Source organism: Python bivittatus, unplaced genomic scaffold, assembly GCF_059951505.1.
Source record: "Python bivittatus isolate LINGU-HERP-01145 unplaced genomic scaffold, Pbiv_v1 ctg000220_np1212, whole genome shotgun sequence".
Taxonomy (NCBI): domain Eukaryota; kingdom Metazoa; phylum Chordata; class Lepidosauria; order Squamata; family Pythonidae; genus Python; species Python bivittatus.
In genome coordinates, this window is record NW_028277048.1 from 29,632,235 (window position 1) to 29,655,893 (window position 23,659).

The window sequence follows — 23,659 nt, forward strand, 5'->3', positions numbered from 1 at the left end:
ATTATAAGCTTAAGAATTTAAAGAATCTGAAATAAACAGCAAAAAGCTAAATAAGATTTTGATCCTAGAAAGTTGTAAACAGACTAAGGGTCCAGATAAAATTGGAATATTGAAACTTCTACAATAAGATTTTGGAATTAATTATAAAGAGCAAGCATCTTCTTGTGGGAAATAGATCCTGTTTTGGTTTTTACAAGACATAATGTAGATAAAGAATTTCATGATTTCAAAAACTGGACATATTACTGACACTGGGGGACTAGAGGAAGGATATACATGCCTGCAAGATGGTGCAAAATGTTATGACAAAAAAACTGAAGGAGACGTTTGAAGAATGGAATCAGAAAATAGTAACCATAATATCAACAATGTCAGTAATGATGTCTGCTTCTATGGATAGACTGTGCCCAAAAGATGTTAATGAAGGAAGGTCCAATGTAGAACAAATTTTATCTGAGAAGATAGAGATGGTATTGAAAGTGGATTTACAACTGACAGGCCAAGAGAATGGTTTAGAAAAGGATGTTTCACTGGCTCTACAAAAGAAATTGGCTGAGGTTTTACAATTTGAAAGGGAAATACAAATGACAAATCAAGAGCATGACCTGGATAATTTTTTTCTTACTGGATTTACAAAAGAGGCTTGTTAAAGCCTTGAAGAACTCTGTGTGATGGGACAAAGAAGAAGTGAAGAGAAATAAAACCCTACAACAATATTTGAAAGAACTAAAGATTAAGGCAGAAGTAAAAGGAAGGAATATAAAGTTGGTTTATTTGATCAAGGTTAAAATAAGATATGTTGTTATTTCTGGATACCCTTTATGGACTTTCTGCTGACACCAGGACTGGAAAGATGATGTCTTATGGATATGTTTATAGATAAGAAATGGGATATGGGATGAAGAGATAAATGTTTGTAACTTTAGAGAGGGTGAAGAGTTACTAGATTTGTTTATACTTGTGATGAAGGTTGGAAGTTATTTCTTTATATGTTTCTTTTCTCTTTATTATATTCTTACTTTTCTTTTTTTTCCCCTCTTTTTTTCTTTTTCCTTGCACTTTTTACTCCTTCTCTTTTCTTAGTTTGTATTAGATTTTACTATTATAATCAAAATTCTTAATAAAAATTATATATAAAAGAACTTTTCCATCTTTGTGCGTATAATAATCTCGCTGAGTTACCATATATAAAATCAATCTTCCATAAGTCTCTTCAAATGGGCTATTCATAATTCCCAGTAAAAAAAGTTCTGGTTTCATCTGAATGTTAATCTTTAAAAATCTTTGTATCAATGTATGTTTTGTATCCAGTATTTTTTTGTTTTTTCACAAGTCCACCATGCATGTTTTCCACATTTCCAACACTGATTAGAGGTACCTTTTATACATCTTAGACAACTTCTCTGGCATCATACAGCAGCGGTACATCATTTCATGAAAGTTTTCTCTCAAACTGTAACACAATGTGAATTTCAGTCCTTTTCTATCTGCATATTATAATCAAAATTCCCAGCCCATTTTATCATGCACTCTTTAACTTCTTCTTCTTCTGTTTCAAATCTCAGCAAAAGTTTATACATTTTAAGCAATCACATGTTCATCATTTGTACCCAATAAGATTTCAAATTCCATTTTATGTTTTTCAATTCCAGTTCCTTTTTTATCTACATTAAAACTCTCCCTTAATTGCACATATGAAAACCATTGAAAACTAAATCCCTCTGCAGTCAGTTATTCTCTTGACTTCACTTTAAGTTCCCCTGGTTCCTGTACCCAACAAGTCTTGATATGTTAAACATTTCTCTTTGCTCACTGTTTCTTTTCCACAAAATGCTTCTTGTGCTGATACCAATAAAGGCATTTTCAGGCACAGCCTGGGTTTATATCTATTCCATATTCTTAATATGGTAATCCTAACATCATGATTTTTAAAGTCTACATTAACCTTAGCTATGTCATTCCATAAAAAGCTATGCCATCCAAACCTCAGATTGTGTACTTCTAATTCTAACATTATTTTGTTTCTCAACAGCACCCACTCTTTCATCCAAACCAAACAGCAGGCTGCAAAATACAATTTAAAGTCTGGCAGTCCACTCCTCCTCTTTTCTTTGCATCCTGTAAAATTTTACACTTAACTCTTAGTTAACCCTTATACTTAACCCTTGCCATATAAATCTAGATATATCTTTTTGCCATTGTTTAAAAGATGTGTCATTTGTCAAAACTGGTATTGTTGGAAATAAAAACATAATTCTAGGTAATGCATTCATTTTTATCACAGACATTCTCTCTAACAATGACAAGTGTAACTTTTCCCATCTTAATATATGCTTCTTAACTTCCTTCCATAGCTTAGCACAGTTGTTTTGAAATAACATGCAGTTCATATTAGTCATAACAATGCCCAAGTATTTTACTTTTTTTCAATCTGAAAACCAGTTTTTTCAATTAATTCCTTTTGATCTTCCATCCTCATATTTTTTGTTAACATCTTCATTTTCTCCTTATTAATTTTAAATCCAGCTAATGCACTGAATTCCTTCAGCTTTTCCCTTAATATATCTATTCCTTCCATAGGATTTTCCACAATTAAATCCAAATCATCTGCAAATGCCCTTAGTATACTTCTTTTTTAACCTTCACCCCAGCAACTCTCTTAATGTCTTATGTTTCTATTCAAAACTTCAGGAGCTAGAATGAATTCAGAAGTGAAAGTGGGCATCCTTGCTAAATTGCATGTTTGGACCTGGCGCATACTGATTTCAGTGAAGAATTATCTTTTTATGAAACTTTGAAAACATTACAGTTAACATTTCTTTGAAAATAGTTTGTGATATTATATATAAATTAGCAATATAATTATATTACTATTAATATCATTAATTATAATACTATAATATAAAAACTATACTGTTTAAACAAGAAACCTACTGTGTTATATTGGAATAGCAATAAAGGAAGGAAGGAAGGAAGGAAGGAAGGAAGGAAGGAAGGAAGGAAGGAAGGAAGGAAGGAAGGAAGGAAGGAAGGAGAAAAGAAAGAAAGAAAGAAAGAAAGAAAGAAAGAAAGAAAGAAAGAAAGAAAGAAAGAAAGAAAGAAAGAAAGAAAGAGAAAGCTAGCTAGCTATTAAACTATATAGAGGGAAAAATGATTAACAGAAAAGCCCCCTTTAGAAAGTTGGGGAAAAATGAAAAATGAAAAAAAGAAAAAAATCTAAAAGCAACTAAACAACAATTTAAAAAAAACCCTTCAGAAAATCCACATAAATTGTATCTATCTACCTATCCATCTAATCACAGACTATTAAATTTTTTAAAATTTCTTCAATGTTTTTCAGTTTTTCAAGAATACAGAAAGACAATCTCTTTCTATAGATTTGATAGTTTTGAACTATCAAACTATAGCAATATATGTATTGCTATATATATTGAACTGTAGCAATATATTCCATAAATCAGACCTTCTGGATTACCCTGCATTATACAGAAAAGGGTTCTTACTATAATAAGAGATTCTTTGTGCATAATAAATTCCCATGGTGGCTAATTCCTCAGTAATGGTGTTATTTCATCTAGAGTTTCCCCTTCTTCTACGTTTGATTTGTCAATTGAGGCTAGCAACTCTGCTGGTACTTTAAAGAGAAAACAATGATGTACTGAATAGGTGGAAAGGGAAATCACTTTTGAGGGAGGCCTTAGCTTTTCAAACTTTTTTGTTTTGCAGAAATTGTTCACAAAAAAAAAAAAATTCTCAGAGCCCCTGATCAGAAGGTAAAGCTATAGCGATAGAAAACTGGAAATGTTCAAGTGAACTTTTTTTCCTCACGGAACCCATAAAGTTCTTGTGGAACCCTAGGGTTCCAGGAAACACCGTTTGAAAACCCTGAGCTAGACTAGGTAAGAGCAAGGGCCTTAGACTTAGAAAAGATTAGTGCTACTATTATTACATCACCCACCTGCTTGCAGGCCTGGTATGGCTAGAAACGTGTCTGAACAACTCGCTCATACAAATATATTATTCAAGGGAAACATTCTACATGTAGACCAAACTCTTTGGAGAAAAAAATGCTATGACAGAATTGGTCCTGGGTAACCTCTTGATTATGGCTGAAAAGGCTGTTTTTTGGTTGAACATCTCTTTGTAATGAAAAAGGCCATGTATCTCCTGCTAATATATAATATAATATAATATAATATAATATAATATAATATAATATAATATAATATAATATAATATAATATAATATAATATAATATAATCCCCGTGTCTTAATAGCAAGCATTGATGACCAACATTTTTCCCCCAAAGGCCTTCTTGCTTTTAAAATATTATTTTCTCCTTGATCCAATCAAAACTCAGCATTGCCTTAAATATCCTGCTGTCTTTTGGAATTATGGATGGATGGTAATAAATCAGATGCCTCTTGGTTGGCAGCGGCTTTGTGTTCTGCTGACACCCTCGTGCAGATATTTCATTTCTATGGAGCCTTCTGCCCTTAGGGATTTGTCATGGAGAGCTCCTTGAATCGGCTTGGGATGGGCCTTGTCTGGCATTCCGCAGAAAGAAATGGTTTAGGATTGGGAGCCAAATGCTGAGCAACTTTTGGATGTTGAAGCCCTCCAGACGTTTTGGATCTCAGCCTCCATAATTTCCAGCTGACATGGCTTGGAATTGTATGAATTCAACATCTGGTTGAGGATTCACTTTCTTCTACCTCACGCTAATAAATAATATTACAACAATACTTTGAATTTGCCTAGAACTTTAAAGCGTTTGAATCTCTCTGCCACAAATGCAATTGTAACAGAAAAGGAAAAAATGCACAACTGGTCATCCTATTGTGAGCAAAAACAGCGGCCCCTGGCAGAGATAAAGCACAAAGCTGTTTGAGGAACTTTGCTACCAAGATGAGCCAGCAATTACAAGGAGGGACATTATTTACTATGCCCCTGGGGGTGGGGGGGAGGGGGGAGGTGTAACTTGCTGTTGGCAGCCGTGGCTCACTCAGGTCACTTTTCTCACACAGTGTCTTGCAAATGCAACAAAGCCTGCACAGTAGGGAGGCAAACCCGTCTGCCACGATAGAGTCTCTGTTTCCAGGTCAAGCATTCTTCCTCCATTCTCTCCCGTTCGGAACAAAGGGCAGGCTTGTTACTTGGGACAACAACTCCAACTGCTGAAGCCAAACCAGGCTCCTCTTCAGATTGTCACCAGGAGGAAGGGGTGAGACAGCTGCTGTTGAGCTGAGAGCCACCTGCTTGCCTGCTCCTGTGGTGGCCTAGGTGAGAAGCAGATGTGAAGGAAAGCAGGACAGAGGGACAATGCTCCGGGGCAGGCTACTGTTGTGTTGCTTTAATCCTAGATGCTGATTGACACCCCAGAGTGGAAAGATCAGAAGATTCTCATCTGTTGCTCCTCCCTTCCTCCCCTCACAATGGAAGATTGGTAGCCTAGGCTTTAATTGGATTGGAGATGGGAGGATTTCATGCCTGCTGAAAGATTTTGTTTTGCTCTAGTTGAGAACCTGACACCTGCATGGATTCCTAAGAAACATTCCCCACCCCCACCCCATTTTCTCCTTTCAGCTATAATTTATCGGTGCTTCTGGAGCACAGACTTTGCACCTCAGAGACAAACATCCAACACAGTTTTATTGCAGTGTACAGTTGCAGGTGCACCCATCCATGCCTTCTCCAGAGGTATCTACAAAGGCTTTTGATTCATATTTCCTGAATGCAGGTATTCCCCTTGTGCTTGTCTCTTCTTTCATCCTTGAAAGGGGCAGATAAACAGGTAGGGACAGCAAGATGGAAGAGGAGGCTCTGAATCCTGACAGATGCCAGTGATGTCACCCTCTGGACAAAGGAGTTTGTGGTTTGTACTGTTACATAACAGGCAAAAGTCAACTGGTCAAGCTTTCCTTATTTTGCATTGGAGGTAAGGAAGTGATACACCTGTTGATTATTGTTTGTCAAGTTAAATTCACCAGCCTTCATCCTTTAAAAAGATGGCAAACCCTTCTCCTGATAGCAAACAGTCCTTCCTTTCCCTTAACTTCCAGCACTGATACCTTTCCCCCCAGCATATGAACACATAATTTGTTCATGCTTTTTCAGTTGCTATCACTCCAGTCTCTTGCCAATAAATAGTTTAAATTGCATGCAAAATGAAGAATGTTAGGCTCTAAATAAATCAGGTACTGAGAGCTGCTTATGGCAAAATTGGTGTCAGCCTAGTGAGATAGTCCAGACAAGAAGCACACCCAGGAGTACTAGCTCTATCTTTATTGTAAGATTTATTGTAAGATTTATTAACAGAATCTTGCAAGTCCAAAAGTGCATCTCTGCCCCCTTGCCTTTACAGCCCAAGAAACTAGGGAGGGTCCCTTCTGAGATGTTTGACACACCCCCATTGCTTCTGCGGGCTCAGCTGCCTCTTGTCTGACCGTTGTCTGGTCTGTGGTTCTTCCTCCTGACTCCCAAGGTCATTCCCACATACCATTACATCTGGCCATTGTGCATGTTAGGCATTTGAATGAACGTATTCTGATTGGAGTATGTGGATTTCCTTAGAGCAGACCTCTGATCTGGGGATGGTAGGATGAGAGGGAAAACACAGAATCTAACCTTTGTTTCTAGGATAAATACAGCACAAAAGAGTTTTATAGGACAAGATGCTTTGATACAGAGACTGAGGGAAAAAAATCTCCATGGGAGAGAGCAGGTATTTTGACACTTTGGAAATGTTGGACTGACTCCTAGAAACCGTCCTCATATAATTTACCTGCCAAAATGCTTCCTGTTCCAAAACAAATATTTGGCTGTAACACTTAAATTGATGCTGTATTTTTTATAGTCCACTCTGTTGTCTAATTTAAACCAGATGACTTACTATTCTGTATCTATTGGCTCCAAACTGATGCCTTGTCACAGTAGGGAAAAAGAGTCTAGCATTACTCAATCAAAGTAAATAAATAAACCTCGTGCAGCTGTATGGCAATAATCAAATCACCCTAACGCAGGCATTTTCCACCGCCAGTGAGTTTTTCCTTCTTAGGCTTGCCTAGGCTTGCCTTTCTGGCTTGTCTTTGGCTTCTAAAACTTCAGATCCTGTACAGTTTGACCACAACTTTAGCCTGAGGAGAACAGAAAAAGTGCTTGTCTGGAACATTTGTCCCAGGCCACTTTTGAAATTCTGAACAACTAAGAAAGTTATGTTTTCACATATCTGTATTGGAGATAGTCGGAAGTCGTTTTCTGTTTCATCTTTCTACCCATTCTCACTATTTTAGTTTTTGTCTTTTACTTTTAGTTCCATCTTCTTTCTTTTCTGTTCTTTTTGATTTGTATTTGATTTGTACATCTTATATATCTTAATAAAAGTTCTATTAAAAAAAAAGAAAGTTTGGGTTTCAAAGGAAAGGATAGAGATGTTAGAGATGATGACTCATGGTGAGGAATTAGATGATCATGGTTTCCTGGTGCAGCAGATTGTTCTCGCTTTCAGATGATAGTTATCCTGACAATATTACTTATACACCTGGGCAGGGATGCAGCAGGAAAAGAGTCATATACTTGCAAACAAGATGTTGGCATGTCTGGATCAGCGTTATCTCCTGGTGTCATCAAGATCTATTTAGCTCCAGAATTCACAATCTGCTGACTGGCAATCTTGGGCATTTTTGTTCAGTACATCTGAAAGATACAGGTGGAAGAAAAGGTCATATTTGTAGTGTGTCTACAAGGTTTCAGTAAGTCTTCTCTTCCCTCTTACCACACGTGGTCCAATACTGTGTTTTTCGATGTTATTATTATAGGCATAGTTCTCCTGGAGATTTGTTGGAGTACAAATCCTGCTAGTCACACCAGTGCAAACATTTATGAAGTATGGAAGTTATACTCCAAAGCTAAAAAGATGGCCTTGCTGTAAGGTAGAATTAGGCAGCCACATCTTGTCCCCTGCCCTGATTTTGAAGTTGCACTGTTGAAATTCACAGAAAATCACCAATTTTCAGAGGTGCCATTTTTTGTCCTTTTTTTGGAAACCCCCATAAAATAGGTGTGTTAACTTTTTAGTAGTTTGAACATACTTGCTTTGCTTAACCCTCCTCTTCTGTCTCCACCGATAAAACCCAGGGAGAGGAGCAACATTTTGACTTTCCACTGAGTGTATATTCTATGTAATGTTTTTTATTGATACAGACGCTCCAGTGTGGCTTGAGAGGAGAGAGGAAAGGCCTTTGAAGTGGTTAAAGATATGCATACACACCTCATGATAAAGAGGAAAAAACATTACATTTCATCTTATTTTGCAAACTTACTCTGAGAATTAGATACCACCATTAAATAACATTTTTTTGCAGGAAGAGTTGTTACGGAGTAGCATAGCATATCATGTCCATGGTGAAGTGGAGGATATACATTTATTCCTTGTTTTTTTATTATATAGTAATTATTTTATGGTGCTTAGAAATACTTCTGTAGCATAGACATTTAAATTCCATAAAACATATGCCCTCTACTTTGCTGTGCAAGATCCCAGTGTTGACACTGCTCTTTCAGAACCCTGATGGCCATGTGCAAAAGACAATGAAATTTTGCCAATATATTGGAAAGAAGACAGAGACAACAGTTGCTGAATGACAGGGACTTGGAGGCTTTTCCTAGAAAATTTATAATCTGAGGCTAGAAATTTGCACAGTGAGTTATTATGACATGCTTGGGCCTGAGAGTTCTTTACAAACCCAGAAGCACATTTCCCCTTGTGACTGGCAGCTAGTTTGAGGCCTCTGGATTGGTCAGGCATGGGAGAAATATTGGGAGCTTGACTTTTTTTTACCAATTAACAGAAGGTTGCCCGTGGCTTTCTGCACTTTAGTTTCCATTTTCCGTAGCTGAGGGACAGGAAGTTAAAGATTGCAGTCTTTGTGAGATGATAGACTAGGTTCATACATTGTACTGTGATTTGTTGAATCATGGTTTGCTGAATAACCCATAATGGACTTGGTGAAGCTTAGTGATGAGTCATAAACCACTATGTTATGGCTTAATTCACTGCTTGAATCTGGATCCCAGTAGTTCAGCCCTTTTGTAGTCTGAAGTAGCAAAGACTTAGGCCTTCACTCTTCTCCAGTGGAAGGGCCTGGCCCCATCCACCAGTTTCTTTGAAGCAGGAGGTTTGCTGATGAAAGCCACAGGCTTTGTGGTTCCTGTTGTGCAGATGAACTTCCTCAATCTGACCTTAAACCCTGAAGTTGCATGTCACAAAGAACTTAGGATTTGACCATTGCCTTGATTCATGGACTAATTATGGTCTGTCTTCCTTCTGTAAAAGAATATAGGGATGATGTTGGGAAGGCAATGAATGTGCTGTTATGGGAGGAGAAATGGCAACGATCCTGAGAAAGTGGGAAGTGTGAAAAAGAAACTCAGAATAACCCTGCGTTGACTTTGTGTGGTATGAGATGGGGCAGAGAGAAACTCTAAGAGGCTTTCAAGATTAATGCTGACTCTACGAGGTGGGTCAGGTCAAAAAACGGACACTACATGGATTCCAGGAGTACTATTTTATTGTTGTATGGTATAATAACAGAATCTTGAGACACTATGTCTCAAGTCTCTCTCTCTCTCTCTTTTTTTTTTATCTGCGCTCAGTCGTTACCGACTCTGCAGTGACTGCTTGGACGAGTCCTTTGCAGTTTTCAAGGCAAGTGTTTTGGAAGTGGTTTGCCAGAGCCTCCTTCCTAGAGCAGAGCCCAGCTGGCGAGCGCAGGAGGCGGGGTTTCCGTTGCTTCGCGCCCTTTTTGGGTGCGCGCGGTTTTTCACGCTTACCGGCAACTGCTCCCGACTCCTTTTTTGCAAGGCGCCGCTAGCATTTTTCCTCCCACCAGAGTGAGAGTACCCATTTATCTACTCACGTGAGTTTTCGACCTGTTGGGTTGACAGGAACTGGGGAGGAAACAGGCGCTCACCCTGCTAACGCGAAGGCTGGACTCGAACCGCTGAAGCATCGACCATTTCTGGCCAGCAACTTTCAGCGTCATTAAGCCGCTGTGCCACCGCGTCCCCCTCAAGTCTCTCTGCCCCATCACAAAATCAAGGTGGGGTTATTCTGAGTTTCTTTCTCACACTTTCCACTTTCTCAGGACTGAGTTGTTGTTTCTCCTCCCTTAATGGCCCACTTCTTCCTTCCCCACATTCCTTTACATCCCACTTAGTGATTCTATTGACCTTTGCTTCAGAATTCATGACAGGGCTTTGGATTGTTTTGAGGTGCTTTATCCCACCTGACTCCTGGGCCAGCAGCACTAGGGGTCTTCATCCATCACTGTCTTCTGGAACAAAGTCCTGGATTACTGGAGTAGACCATGAAAGCGAACCAAGTGCTGGAGAAACGGAAGCCTCGTGTTTTAAGGGTGAGCCTGTTTTTCTTAGCAGCTTGCTTTTTAAATGGCCTAAGGATGCACACTTTGGCAAAAATCCAAGCAAGTACTTAATTTTCAGCATGTAAATGCTCCAGTCGTTTCCTTTACTGGTAGCTCTACTATGTGCTAATTATAGTTGCCTGAAGTAGAGTTATAGATGTCAGACTCTGTACATTAATGGCTCAATGAATATCACAGAGTGCTTCCTATGGGTTCAGAGTTGTGTTGAGTTGCAGGGGAGAATTATGGATGGTTAGTGAAATATATAATATATAATATTATATTATTAGTGAATATTAGTGAAATATATAATATAAATATATATATAAATATATATAATAGTGATGGTTAGATTTTTGATTAGGGCTATTTATTTATTAAGTGCATAGTGCATAGACCACAAGAGCAATAGGAAGTTAGATAAAGCAAGCTTCAATATCACACACATGTACAAATGGCCTGGACCTGGTAATGCCATGCCTGCCATCTTGCCTGTTTTGACTCCTGCTGTCCTGCAGACACCACTGCCTGTACATAAAATTAAAAAAAAAAAAACATATTTAACGCTTCCTTCTCAAGATGCAAGCCAGGCTTATACTGGTTGTAGAACATGCACTGTATGTATACGTTCTTCAGAAATTCAATTCCCAGGGTTTGTAATGCTTTAAGCAACCTAAGATCTTAGGATTTCAAGCCATGGTTTCATAAATAGGTTCACAGTTGAAATAAGTGTATATATCTATTGGCTAATAGGAAAAGTTTCAATTTACTCTGCCAGCAATTTCAGGAGACAACATGCATTGTGCTAAGATGTAACATGATTTACTTGGGTTTGGATGTGTTATATGAACTCATTCCCAGTAGTGTGTAAACCTTATTTTATGGCTTGCAATATATATGGTTTGGTCATGGTTAAACAAGTGAAGACTTAGTGCATTGGGTGAATCAGGTCAGAGTATTTGTATTCCCATAAAACACTGAGCCATACATTAGCCAAATCAATTTTACTCTAGTGAATTTTACAAGCCTAGCACATGTGCCTAGTTTATGCTCAGTATGTTATATGGACCCAGAAAATTGGCTTACTAAGTAAACCATAATTAAGTTGTTCATGGCGTATGAGTGTTATCAAAACACCCAGCATATCTGTTATTTTGATATGTACCTTGTGGTAGAGTGAGAAAGGATTGTTATACATTCAGACACACGAAGTCTGGCAAATTTTCAGTACAAATCTTTTGCTGGCAGGAGCACAACAGATACATTTTATTTATCTCTTTAGAGTATAGAGTGATGTGGCCAAGTTCAGTGTCTAATAACAATAAATAAAAGGCTAACTGTCCATGTAAATCAACATGTATGTAGCTTTGCTTAGGGTGGTGATCTGAACCTGGCTTAACTGAACCACCTACCTATTCAAAGGTCTGCCTCATAGATCTGCCTTCACTAGCCAGCATCTTTTGGCATTTAGGGAGCACCAAACTGGGAGAGGCTGGTTAAGTCTTACAAGCACTGTTACGAGCACAACTGTTTGTATTCTGTCCAACTTAAAGGAATGTTGGAGAGAAATTATGTAAAAGAGGTTGGGGGTCTGTCTGTCTGTCTGTCAGCAGAATACCTCTGAAAATGGAACAGAAGAGGACCAAATGTAGTGTGGGTAAGAGTAGTCAGCGAAAGAAAGATCGAGGTTAAAAATGGGCAAGGCCTGTAAAGAGAGGGAAAAAAGCATAAATAATTCTCCTGGTGCAAGAAGTTGAATAGGGGCCCAGATTCTGAGAGCTGCTCCAATCCAAGTCCCCTCCCTTCTACTGTCAGCCTTGCAAGGTAGTCCAGACAAGAAGCACACCCAGGAATACTAGCCCTGCCTTTATTGTTTGGTTACATTAGCAGAATCTTGCAAGACTGAAAGTATTTTTCCCCTCCTTTCCTTTTACTCTCCCGCAAACTAGGGAGAGTCCCTTCTGAGCCACCCCTCCTCCTTCAGACTCAAATTTCGTTTATCAGACCATTTGTCTAAGCTGTGGCTCTTCCTCCTGTCTCCTGAGGTCATCCCCACAGGCCATTACATCTGCCTTCTAGTCATACGGTCCAGGGAGTAATGTTTTGCTGCCCACCCTATGCTTCCCAATCCATACAACCATGCAGACAGATGCCAGATGAGGTGAGTGCAGAAATATATAAACACACACAAATAGAGATAGGACACGTTTAACAAATTATTGTTATTAGGGTTGGTTGCACAGTCAGCCTGGATTTGGCATTTTTGTCCACCTATCGAGTCCTTCCCAAGGACCTGGGATAGGCAGATGCTGTTGTTTGATGGTGTTAAAGGTATCGTCACAGGGTATTTTTTTAAAATACTACTACTACTACTACTAACTACTACTACTACTAACTACTACTACTACTACACAGAAGAAAATACAGTAATAAACGTTTGGAAAGAATTTCAGAAGCCACACTCTGCATGCTTTCCCTGCCTTGTTTCAAAACTGAGCGTAAATGATTGTTTGGAAATGGGCTTCAGAATCGTTTAAGAAGCACATCTAGCTATGGTAAATAAGCATACTGTAATAGGGTTCCATTACACATGTCTCCTCGGGCGTGAATGTATTTGAGAAGGTGCAGCATGTATTGTTAGGAAGTAATCTGAACCGCTTCCTTCTCTGCATGCTGAATAATCCAATAAACAATTTTCAGGAAAGTGAATATGTAATGAATCAGAGGGTGATTTTTTTTTCTTAATCCCTCTTTCCTTTTGTACTTTATCCATCTGCCTCCACTTTTAATAACCAGGTTATTAAAAAAGCCGCAGAACAACGGCGTGGGGAAAAAGCAGGGTGGCCTTTCTTGGTTTTTGGTCCTGAAAATGTTGTGCCAGGCCACAATAGACTCCTATTCTTTCTGCTAGCAGTTAAGCATTTGATTCAAAAATTCTAGCCCTAGAAATCAAGTAAGTAAATTATGACCACATGGGAGCTGTTCTCTATATGGCAGGGAAAGGCCCTTGATAACTAGAGATGACAATTCAATGAAACTTCATTGCCCTGAATTTGTTGGATCTTCTCACACAAAAGGAGACATGTAGTTTTGCTACCACATATGATGTGAGACCCCTAGGAAGGACCAGAACTGTAGGGTAGACTGGGAAGCCAAAAGATGCATCCAGAAAGAAAGCAGGGATAAAGAATTACTGTCCTCTACTGCTATTGCCATTTTCGGTTTTCTGAGCAAATTACCAGCAATGGACTTAGCCAAAAAAATGGAATTTCAATTGCATCATTATGGCCACCATTTTGACTTTTTGGACCATACCTGTGGATACCCCTGTGTATGAGCTACAGTATGTGTTTTCAGACACCTGTCCATCACATCTATAAAATGTGATGCCTTAAAAAACTGTATAGAATTAGGTATTCTCACTGAGAATATTGCCTTTTTTGAGATTATGTTCTGTGATATTGTATGTCAGTTTCTCACACACACACACACACACACACACACACACACACACAGTAGACATAGAAAGGAATGAGTGGAATTAGGTTGTATAGTATTGCAGTCTTGGTTTATGGAATGTTTGCGTTAAAATTATTGAAAGGGATCTCAAAAGTTTACATGTTTGCTACTAACAAACCTACCAAAGTTTGTCAGCTATGGTGAATATCTAGATATTTTTATAAAATCCTTCACACATTGCATAAAAGGGCATTTTCATTTGCCTGAATCAATGCCTTGCCCTCGATGGCGATAATAAGAAATTACAGTAATACCTCTTACCAGATCACCTTTGCATTTGTTCTCATCCTGAAGCAGGATCCATGATTCATGCTATTAAACTGCCCTTTATTTTATACCTGACATCTTAAGGTCATTTGCCACACGTCAAGGAATGTTCAGCCTGGTCCAACCAGCAATTACAGAACAGTTAACTTACTGAAATATCTAGGAAGGCTGAGAAACTTCTGGTTGTTCCTATTACTAATATCTTGTATTTATTCATTTTCATGTTATTATCTTGCCACAGTTCAAAAACCCTTGGCGGCTTCTAGAAGCTGTTGAGTATATCTATACTATAGCTAATTATGCCCAGATTGCATTTTGCACTCACTTTGATGAAGCTTGTCTGTTTTGTCTCACTGTTTCTATTAACTCGGTTTACGACTTGCTTTATTCTGGAAATCCTTACAAGAATGTGTCAGGCCTGTCCTATTTATAGCCATGATTGTTTTTTGTTGTACACATTTATTTTCATTTATAATGTAAAAATGGGGAAGGAGAAGAGAACAAAACGTCTGAATTTTTTCCCCTGACTCTAATATAAGTTGTTGACCCTTCCTCAAGTTTCTAAATGTTCTAAGGACTAAAATTGAACAATATTGGGAAAATATAAAGAAAAGTTTTCTAAGCGAGGGGAAAAAAGCAAATATTCCTGCTTACAGATAATCAGATCTGTAATCAGAACAAGCTGGATGAGTATATCTGATTTCCTTCCATTCAGAAAACCCTACATATGAAAAATAAATGCATAATCATACAGTTACATATAGGGTTTTTTTAAATTAATATTTGATGGTATCTTTAGAGCCAAATAAAATTGGGTTTTGTTGAGACAGAAACCCGTGTATATAATGCATGTATTTAATTTGTATAATGTATTCCGACTTGGCTCATGAATTTCTTTCCATTCACGGAATGGCTTAGAAATTAGAGGTGGAGTCTCCTGATGGAATAGCGAAAGACAACTTTCTCCAATTTCCCTTTGGGCAGAAAAAGTTCTCATTAGTGTCAGCGGGAGCTTTGCAAAGGGGGTGGTTGCCAGTGGAAAATGTTGGGGATCACAGAAATTCCTGTAAATGGAGTCCATGCCAGCAGAAGAAAACACAGCTTATTTAAACTCATAATATTTAACAAAACACAATTTCAATAGCAGTATTTCTATGAAAATAAAATGCACATTAAACAATAAGCCACACAGTAATATAAATAGATGTCCTTAGTCCTTAATCTCAGAGATGGATTCTGACTGAAACTTTTCAGCTTTTTCCCTTTGTCTTTACAGAATCTTGCAGGTCCAAGTGCTGAGTAAGCCAAACAACACAGTTAATTCATATTTCCTTTATTGTGTTTATTGGCTGTCATCATAAAAGAGGTTGCATAAATCAATAAAGAATAGAAGTAGTTTGGAAAGTGAGGGCTGGAACAACTACTCAGGGATCTCTTGTCTCACACCTGCTTAGGTGCTAGATAAAACAATGAAATGATGGCAAGATCTAAACTAACGCATAACTCTGGAGAAAAACAGATGATCCATTTCCCACGGGAGACCTAAAAAAGCTTTCAGATGATCAATACATTCCTGATCTAGAAAGATCTCATCTCACCTACCCCTTAGCTCCTTGGTTCTTCCTCATTCCATAGTCCCCTAATGTATTGTGAATCAAAATGAGAACCACTATAGAAAACCTTCTTATAAAGGAATGACAAGAAATTATCTATCTCAAAGGAAGGAAAAGTTCCTGCTATGAACCATGAACCATCAGGGAACCAAGAGAAGGGCCAAGCCACTATTGTCTACACAATGAACTTCAGTTTCCTGGAGCCATTATTCTCCAGATGTTTCTGAGCTAAAAACTCAACAATAACCTCTGTTACCATAGTCAATAGAGAGGGTTGCAGAGAGATGTAATCCAACAGTATCTGAAGGGCCACAGATTTCCTGCCTAGCCTTCCATGAACAGTTCCCATAATCTTACAGTCCTTTCGTATGGTATAGTTCCTGGACCATATCACCAAATGAAGGAAATATAAGATTTTTTAAAAACATTGTTACTAAAGACTGAGATGAAAATTTTTAGTTTGGATATGTAATTCTTACAGCTTATTTACACAAAATCCCCCTGAGATCCAGAGAGACCCAAAAAACTATAGATCCCACTGGGGGAGTTAGAATTGCCCTTGTTCTTCCTAATTTATACTTCCTACCATCCTAAGCGGGAAACCATGATAGTTGCACGGATATAAGGTTATACTGTGGAAGTGTGCTCAATATGTGACTGCACATCTTCATGTCTTGCTTGCCATGTCATGAAATGCACCATTAACTGTTGTTGAGGGCATGTCCTCACAATGCAGCCCCCATCGGAGGCAGCCCGAGGTTGGTTTTGGAGTCCTAAGATGAGAGGTTTTTCCTCTTACCCCAGAGTTGCCATGTGGACATTACAGGATCATGGAAGAGGATTCTTTGGAGGTTGCTCTAACTGGCCCAGCAGACTGCCGTGCTCTGTGCCACCATTGCCATGTGGAAGAGAGACTGGACTCCTCCCTTGCCCAGCCTGTTCTTTTAGAGGGAGTTGAAGATGAGCAAATGGACCTTGTGGGAAGGGAAGCCGAGGAAGTGCCTCTTCACATGATACCGTCCCTTGCAGCTGCCCCCTCTGTGGTATACTGTACCCCAGTATCTAAGCCATGGGGAAGGAGTTTTTGATACCTAGACCCAGTGGCCAAAGTTGCGGGGAGGCATATCCCCATGGTACGGCATTCTGTGCTCCCTTGGGTTTTGATATGTGTGCAGCAGCAGTCCAGAAGATTGCTGCACCCGTGTGGGAATTTCAATAGCATATCTTAAGTACTGTGATAGCTAGGCAGTGGGGCAGGGTAGTTGTACAGTTGGGGGGCTTTCAAGCAACTCTGGAGCCTGTATCCCTGCAAGGACCTGGCAGCTGCAAAGTCTCTTCTGGCATCCCTGCAGCTCTACCAGTTTAACCTCCCAATTCTCTCCTGCCCTCTGTGCTGGAGGGAGAAAAGGCCCCCTTCCCCCTTCCCTTTACCTGCAGGGGGTAGGGAAGAGGAATGGAGGCTGGACTCTTCTCCCCTCCCCTCCCTGCTTCTCTTGCTATGGATGACAGGAGAAGCAGAGGGGAGAGGAGCTGGGATGGTGGGGAGAAGTGACAGTGATTGGCTTCTCTGGTGCCAGTTCTCTGATCCCACGGAGTGATCCTGAGAATCTGCCGCCACCAGTAACTGGCACCAAAGGAGGGGTTCCCCTCCCTGCTTCTCCCTCAAAATCCCTACTTTGATTCAGCACAGGGGTCTGAAATGCAGTGAGGAATTATTTCAACTTGCATACATTTATGTCCACTTCCACCCTGGATTACAGCATTTTTAGTGCTACTTTGCTGAAGAGCCCTTAGAAATGTAAACTGTTTGAAATTGCCCTGAGTGATATATTTCTGTCCAGTGCTGATGGAGAAGAGTGTGTGTTTGTTTATAAATCCCATTTATAAGCCACCTAACTCATAACACCTCTGGAGAGTCTCATTACAAGCACTTTTAAACAGAACTTTTAAAATGTTGAGGGCATCATCTGGGAAACATAAGAGTTCTTTTAAAGCACAGGAAAGATTGCTTTCCTTTCCTTTCTTGCTGTAACACGAGCTCTTTGTTTTCAGGTAGGTCATTAAAAGAATAGTTCTCAAGAGAGATGTCAGTTGGCTTCCTATTTTTTTTTGTTTCATCACCTGATACTATTCAGCGCTTTTATAAGATGCCCAGTTTAAATGGTTCTTGGTATTGTAAGCACCTAGATGGGATCAGAAGCAACCAGTATCCCGCCTGTCCTGAAATGAATGAAACGTGAGGATACGTTGAGGTGAAGATGAAGAGTTTTTAAATGCTGTGTGCTCCACTCAGCGAGTATCCTTTGTTTTCACATTTCTTCTGGAAAATCTTTGGTTTATTTGACGTCCACATATTTAAACAACAAAATAGCTTGATTATCTTGCTTGTTGATAACTGAGCAGCGGGTAACAGCAGAGTGTTTAGAACTGATTCTGGTTGTCCCCTTTCTATAAACTTATATCTTTCCCATCCCACCATAAAACTACTGATTTTGTCAGGCTTCCCACAAAGCTCAGTTTTCTTATGTGTTGTAGGTGGTTCTCAAGATATGTAATTAAGCGGGCATTTTGTAACAGGAGTGGGCTTGTGTTACATTATGTGTTTATTTGCCTGTGTGCCTGCACATTACATACTCATATTTGATACACTTGTTTAAGATCATGGGTACTTAAGGAAAATGAGATACCCAAAACGACCACAATCAAAACTCTGAAAAACAGTAGTTAATTTCTTTATTACAGAAAAACTAAAACAAGTTCAGAATACATATCAGAAGAATTACACTAATTCAGGGCATTAAAATAAAATTCTAATAAAATAAACATGAGAAACCAGTACTACAACATGATCTAGGGAAAATAATGTTTCTACTGAAGAAAGAGGGATCTTGTTTAATGGAATGAATAGGCTGGTCTTGCCGAAACAACCCAACTGTGCATGGAGACATACTTAGACGGTCAAACAAAGTGACATCTAAGTGACTCAATGGGGGTGTTTTCTGCTCAAGCAGTTTTGAAATCAGGGGTGCTGGGCCAGTGCACTAGTTACTTTAATGAAGTTGATGCAGGAGAAATGGAAAGAGAGGATGCCAGTATTATGCAAATCGTTCAGGGATGAGCTGAATCTAATAATCCAGTGTCTAATAACCAGTGGTTACTGGCCCTCTGAGCGTGAAGATTCTATGTTGACAATTAGAGAATATAATTACTGAACTGACACAAGTACACAGATGTCACAAGCACACAGGTGGTTGATGGTGAGCTGTGACTGAAAATTCGAGGAAGCGGACATGGTTCTGGCAGTGTTCCACAGGTTTTCAGTGCCTTGTTTTTCTAGCATTTTAATTGGCTGGTTTAACCTGTGTGATTGCTGCATATTTGCTACTCGCCCTTGTTATTTTCTTAACATGCAGTTTTCTTGTATTTGTTTTTTCTTGCCACTCTGTGGTGATTTGCATCCTATTCTTGTACACTACCATTCTCTCTGAAGAAATTAAAGGCGGCTTAAAAATGATTGTACATAACTAACGATAAATAACATTTATCATCAAGGCCACTTGCAGCTCAGCCCTCCTCGTTCAGAACAAGGCTTATAGCAGTGTGATTAGTTTGTTTTTAAGCAGTTTGGCTCAGCTTGGAGCAATTACCCTTGCACATTGTATGTATGAAAGAAGGAGATTTGGGCTTTGAAATCTTGCACAGATGAGCCAGAAAGAAAATGATCAAACGGCAGTAGCAACACCACCAACCCGGAATGCTAATGCTGTGGTGTTTTCTCTTGCGTGCTGAGTTAGGTCTTGGCAGCTTTCTACAAGCAGATGTTAGCAGAGCTGTAGTCTATAGGAATAAAGGGCTCTCAGAAAAGTTTTCGGCAATTGCGTAAGAGTGTTTATTCTATATGAAGGCGTATGTGTGCATTTGGAACATCTTATATACTTGTACTCTATTACGCAGGAATAGATGAATCCTGGGAGCTAAGTTAATTAGCTGCCATCGAATCGGGGCCACTCTCTGGCAAATACAGGGACGAATGCCTGTCATCTCAACTCATCTCTGGTGACCATCCATAGCTCTTCCAAGGACCATTCCAGAGAACTGTCTGATCCCATGCATTCACTATTTTTTCTTCCCCTTCTACCTACCTACCTACCTACCTACCTACCTACCTACCTGTTCGTTTATTTATTTATTTAGCTGTGGCCAGGAGGGCCTTTCCACAAATGTATCTTGTGCACCAGCTGCACTCAGCTGGATCAGAAAGTCCTAGTAAAATGTACTAACAGAAAGTACATTTTACATTTGATTTATTTGGTTTACACCATAGAATGAGATCCAGTTATAGAGGTTTAAATCAACAAGCTATCCCAGAGATTAAGTAGAAAGTTAGTTTGTTCTGGATTCCTACTGTTTGTATCTTGTAAAATTCTGCATTATGGCCAACTATTGAACCTACCCCTGATAACGTATCTGAATGCCCTCAGCCCGAGCAGCTTATAATTTGAATCGAGAATTTTAATTTTTTCTTTCCTTCTTCTTAACTGTATCCTCAGATGAGTAACAAGAGGTCCAATAGCTTCCGCCAAGCCATCTTGCAAGGGAACAGGAGGCTGTGCAGCAAGGCCCTTCTGGAGGAGACAGGACTCAGCCTTTCTCAGCGGCTGATTCGACACGTTGCGTATGAGACGTTACCACGTGAGATAGATCGGAAGTGGTACTACGACAGCTACACCTGCTGTCCTCCACCTTGGTTCATGATTGCCATCACAATTGTAGAGGCAAGTATCTTCAAGCACCTAATGAGGCAGGTGGGGTTTATCTAGTCTATTGTATTCTCTTCACTTGGAAGATTAGAGTTACAGCCTGAAAGTTGCTCGGCTTGCAAGCCATCAGCTAAGGTTTGGTGTCAGCTAATCCCAGTATAATTTAGACCCTAATATTTGCACAGATAAAGAGATAGTCTAGCGTTTTCTCTTAAGTATGGTATGGAAAGACGTCAGCTGCTGATGGAGACTTGGACCAGACAACTTATTAAATTGATTCTTATGTATCTGCTATGGCAACCTGTGTGTTTTCCAAACTAGTTTACTGTTTTGATTTAATATCTTTAAAAATTTTAATGCAGGTATAGGGAACCTGTGGCTTTCCAAATGTTGCCAGACTCCAACTCCCGTAAACACAGGGAGCATGGCCAGTGGTCAAAGAGAGTGAGGTTGATGTTCAGGAATGGCAGATTCTCCACCTTTATCTAAGTGAATCAAAACAGCACCCATAGGAATGTCTCCTCTCTTGCAGAACCACTTTTGTAGAACAGCCTCTTTCAGGAATCCCATCAAGACTGTGGTAGTGTTGAAATAGCCAATATTTACTTGGAAAGAAATAGACATTATAAAAGATGTGAGCTAGTATCATTGTGTGTCTTGCATTAACACAAAACATGTATTGCACACCTTCAGTGTTGATAACTACCATATTTACGAAAGGAAGAGTTTTCCCCACAAATAATTACTTCTGAATTGGGGGACTCATCTTATATTCACCAAGAAGAATAGAAAATGCTGCTGAAACAATGAAGGACAAACAGCTGCAGGAACTGGTGATGGACTTTGTGGGTAGGATCCCTGTGTGGGATCTCTTTGAAGATCAGCTATTGCTTTAGGGAGGGCTGCTGGCCTAAGGAATTTAACTGTTTTTGTAGTGCATAAACAGGGCTTTCTCTCCCTTTGCTCCCCTCTCCCAGTTATCCTTATCTCGTCTCCAAACAGGTTTGTTCTCCTCTTTGCCTTGCCTTCTCTTTGCAGTGCAGCTACTCTTTCCTCTTGCCCTATTTCCACCTTTTTTTCCTCCTCCTCCTCCTCCTCCTCCTCTGGTATTTCTGCTGAAAGGAGGGAATGCATCTGGGTATATGTCTGTGTGCATACTTGTGTTTCTCTTGTGAAAGTGGTTTGCATGTGTGAGAAAGAACAGATGGCACATAGGGAATGAATTAATTTTATAAATGGGATGCCTAATTTTACAGGCAATTAATTGCAATCAGTGGTTATTATTTTAATTTTATTTTGTCCTTGTTTTGCCTTGCTTTTTTTTTTTTTTAGTATAGCTTCAGGAAGAGGTATATATACACAGACACACATACAAGTATGTCATATACATATTATGGAGGGAGGAACCTCCAAGGTTGGTTTAGGAGATACTGACAACCTTAGGTTGCCAAGAGGGGAAGTTGGGCATTGCATAGGATTTGGTGTGTGTGCGGGTTTTTTCCTGCCTACTCTCTTTGGGAGGTTGTCTTCAATTCAGAAGAATCTTCTTTTCAAGTAACTATGATATTAATGTGAGATGGGATGGTAACAAACACAGAAATGAAAGTGCACAGCACAGTATTAAGGTGCCGCTAATGCTACTTGGCAGATCAATCTCAGGTGGTGCTGAGAACTTCAGTTCTGCTGTTCACTGTTGACTTGGGATTATGATGTTTTGCAAGGTTTTTCTAAAATCGATCATGCTCTTTACATGACAGTGGGAGAAGTCATCTGAGGTGTCAGCTGCAATATTAGCAGTTTTTGAGGGACAGGCAGCTGTAATTCTCCTAGTAATCCCAGAATGGCAGCAGACTTCCTGAATGGGTAGATTAGATGAATAATATGAAGTTTAATCCAAGGAAGTCCAAGGAGTTTTAGGTGGGAATTCTGGATAGTATAATTCACCTATTCTTGGATAAATTACTGTCTCTGAAGGACCATGTCGGTTTGGAGAATCAATTAAATGAATGAATGCTGTCAAGTTAAAGTTGCAAGATGAGGTATGCTCCATGCTACTAGGGAAATGGAGATAACACGGGGCACGGGAGTGAACCTTTGGCCTTTTAATTTCTTGTTCAGTCCTTTGATGTCTTAACCAAAGCTTTATTTAAAGTTCAGCATATTGCTCAAATATATCTTCAGGCATTTTACAGTGGTTTTAATTGCTCCATACTGAGCAATTAACAAAAGCAATGGGATTGCAGTAGAAAGGATGACAGTATATTTTAAAAATGGGAGAGGGCACAGATGTTCTAGCAGTATGTTTTCAGGATATTTGTGAAACACACCTTTGAGTCTTTCATGTATTTGTGCAATGTGTGAACTTGGCATATATGCATATATACTTGTGTAGTTTTTACATTTGCATTGCAAACTGATTTAGCTGATAAAACTTTTTGTTTCATAGCCAGACAACATAGGAAATATGTTGTGCTGATCCAGTAGAACTTAAATGTCATTGGATCCTCCTGGAATAGATTTAGCTGAATAAAAGATGTTTCATGGTTTTCTTCGTATCCGCTGGGCTTTCCTCCAATGACATATATTTGGCGTCAGTATGAAAGGGGCTTAAATCCAGACAGATGTATTTGCGTGGGGTTACTTCAGAGAAAAAGAAATCCTGGCCAGTTATGGATTCTGCCACTGCAGGAATTTATGTATGCCCATATAGTCCCCCTTTCACATTGGCTGGACTAACACACTGTCCTAAACCATTGTGCCAATTTGCCTCAGCCTGATGTGAGAAGCAGCTATTGCAACATCATCAAGGTTTAGGGAAGTCACACATTGTAGTTTCTGGAAGTTCCCAGAAGTTGCTATTCCATATTCAACAACAAGGTAAATCAGAAAGTTTGGTTGTAAGTGCAGCATGCATTAGAGATTAACATGGTGCCATTCATGGGTTCGTTATCCAGGTGTTTCGGTTTAGCTGGTTGTACAGCCAAAGCTTAAATATGTGGTTCTTGAGGATCAGCTAACAGATAGTTGGCTTCAACTTGTGGGACTAGTATGAGAAATCTACTACCTCCTCCACT

The 23,659-nt window shown here is 39.3% G+C and overlaps 1 protein-coding gene across 2 annotated transcripts in view; it reads left to right on the plus strand.

The window, feature by feature from the left end:
- The window catches only part of RHBDL3 (rhomboid like 3), a 133,600-nt gene that overhangs the window by 66,245 nt on the left and 43,696 nt on the right, over nucleotides 1-23,659 (plus strand). For both annotated transcript variants that reach the window (XM_088138220.1, XM_088138221.1), the window contains one exon: nucleotides 20,376-20,600. In XM_088138220.1, the coding sequence (XP_087994346.1) occupies nucleotides 20,376-20,600 (225 nt within the window). The remainder of the gene's footprint in view (nucleotides 1-20,375; nucleotides 20,601-23,659) is intronic.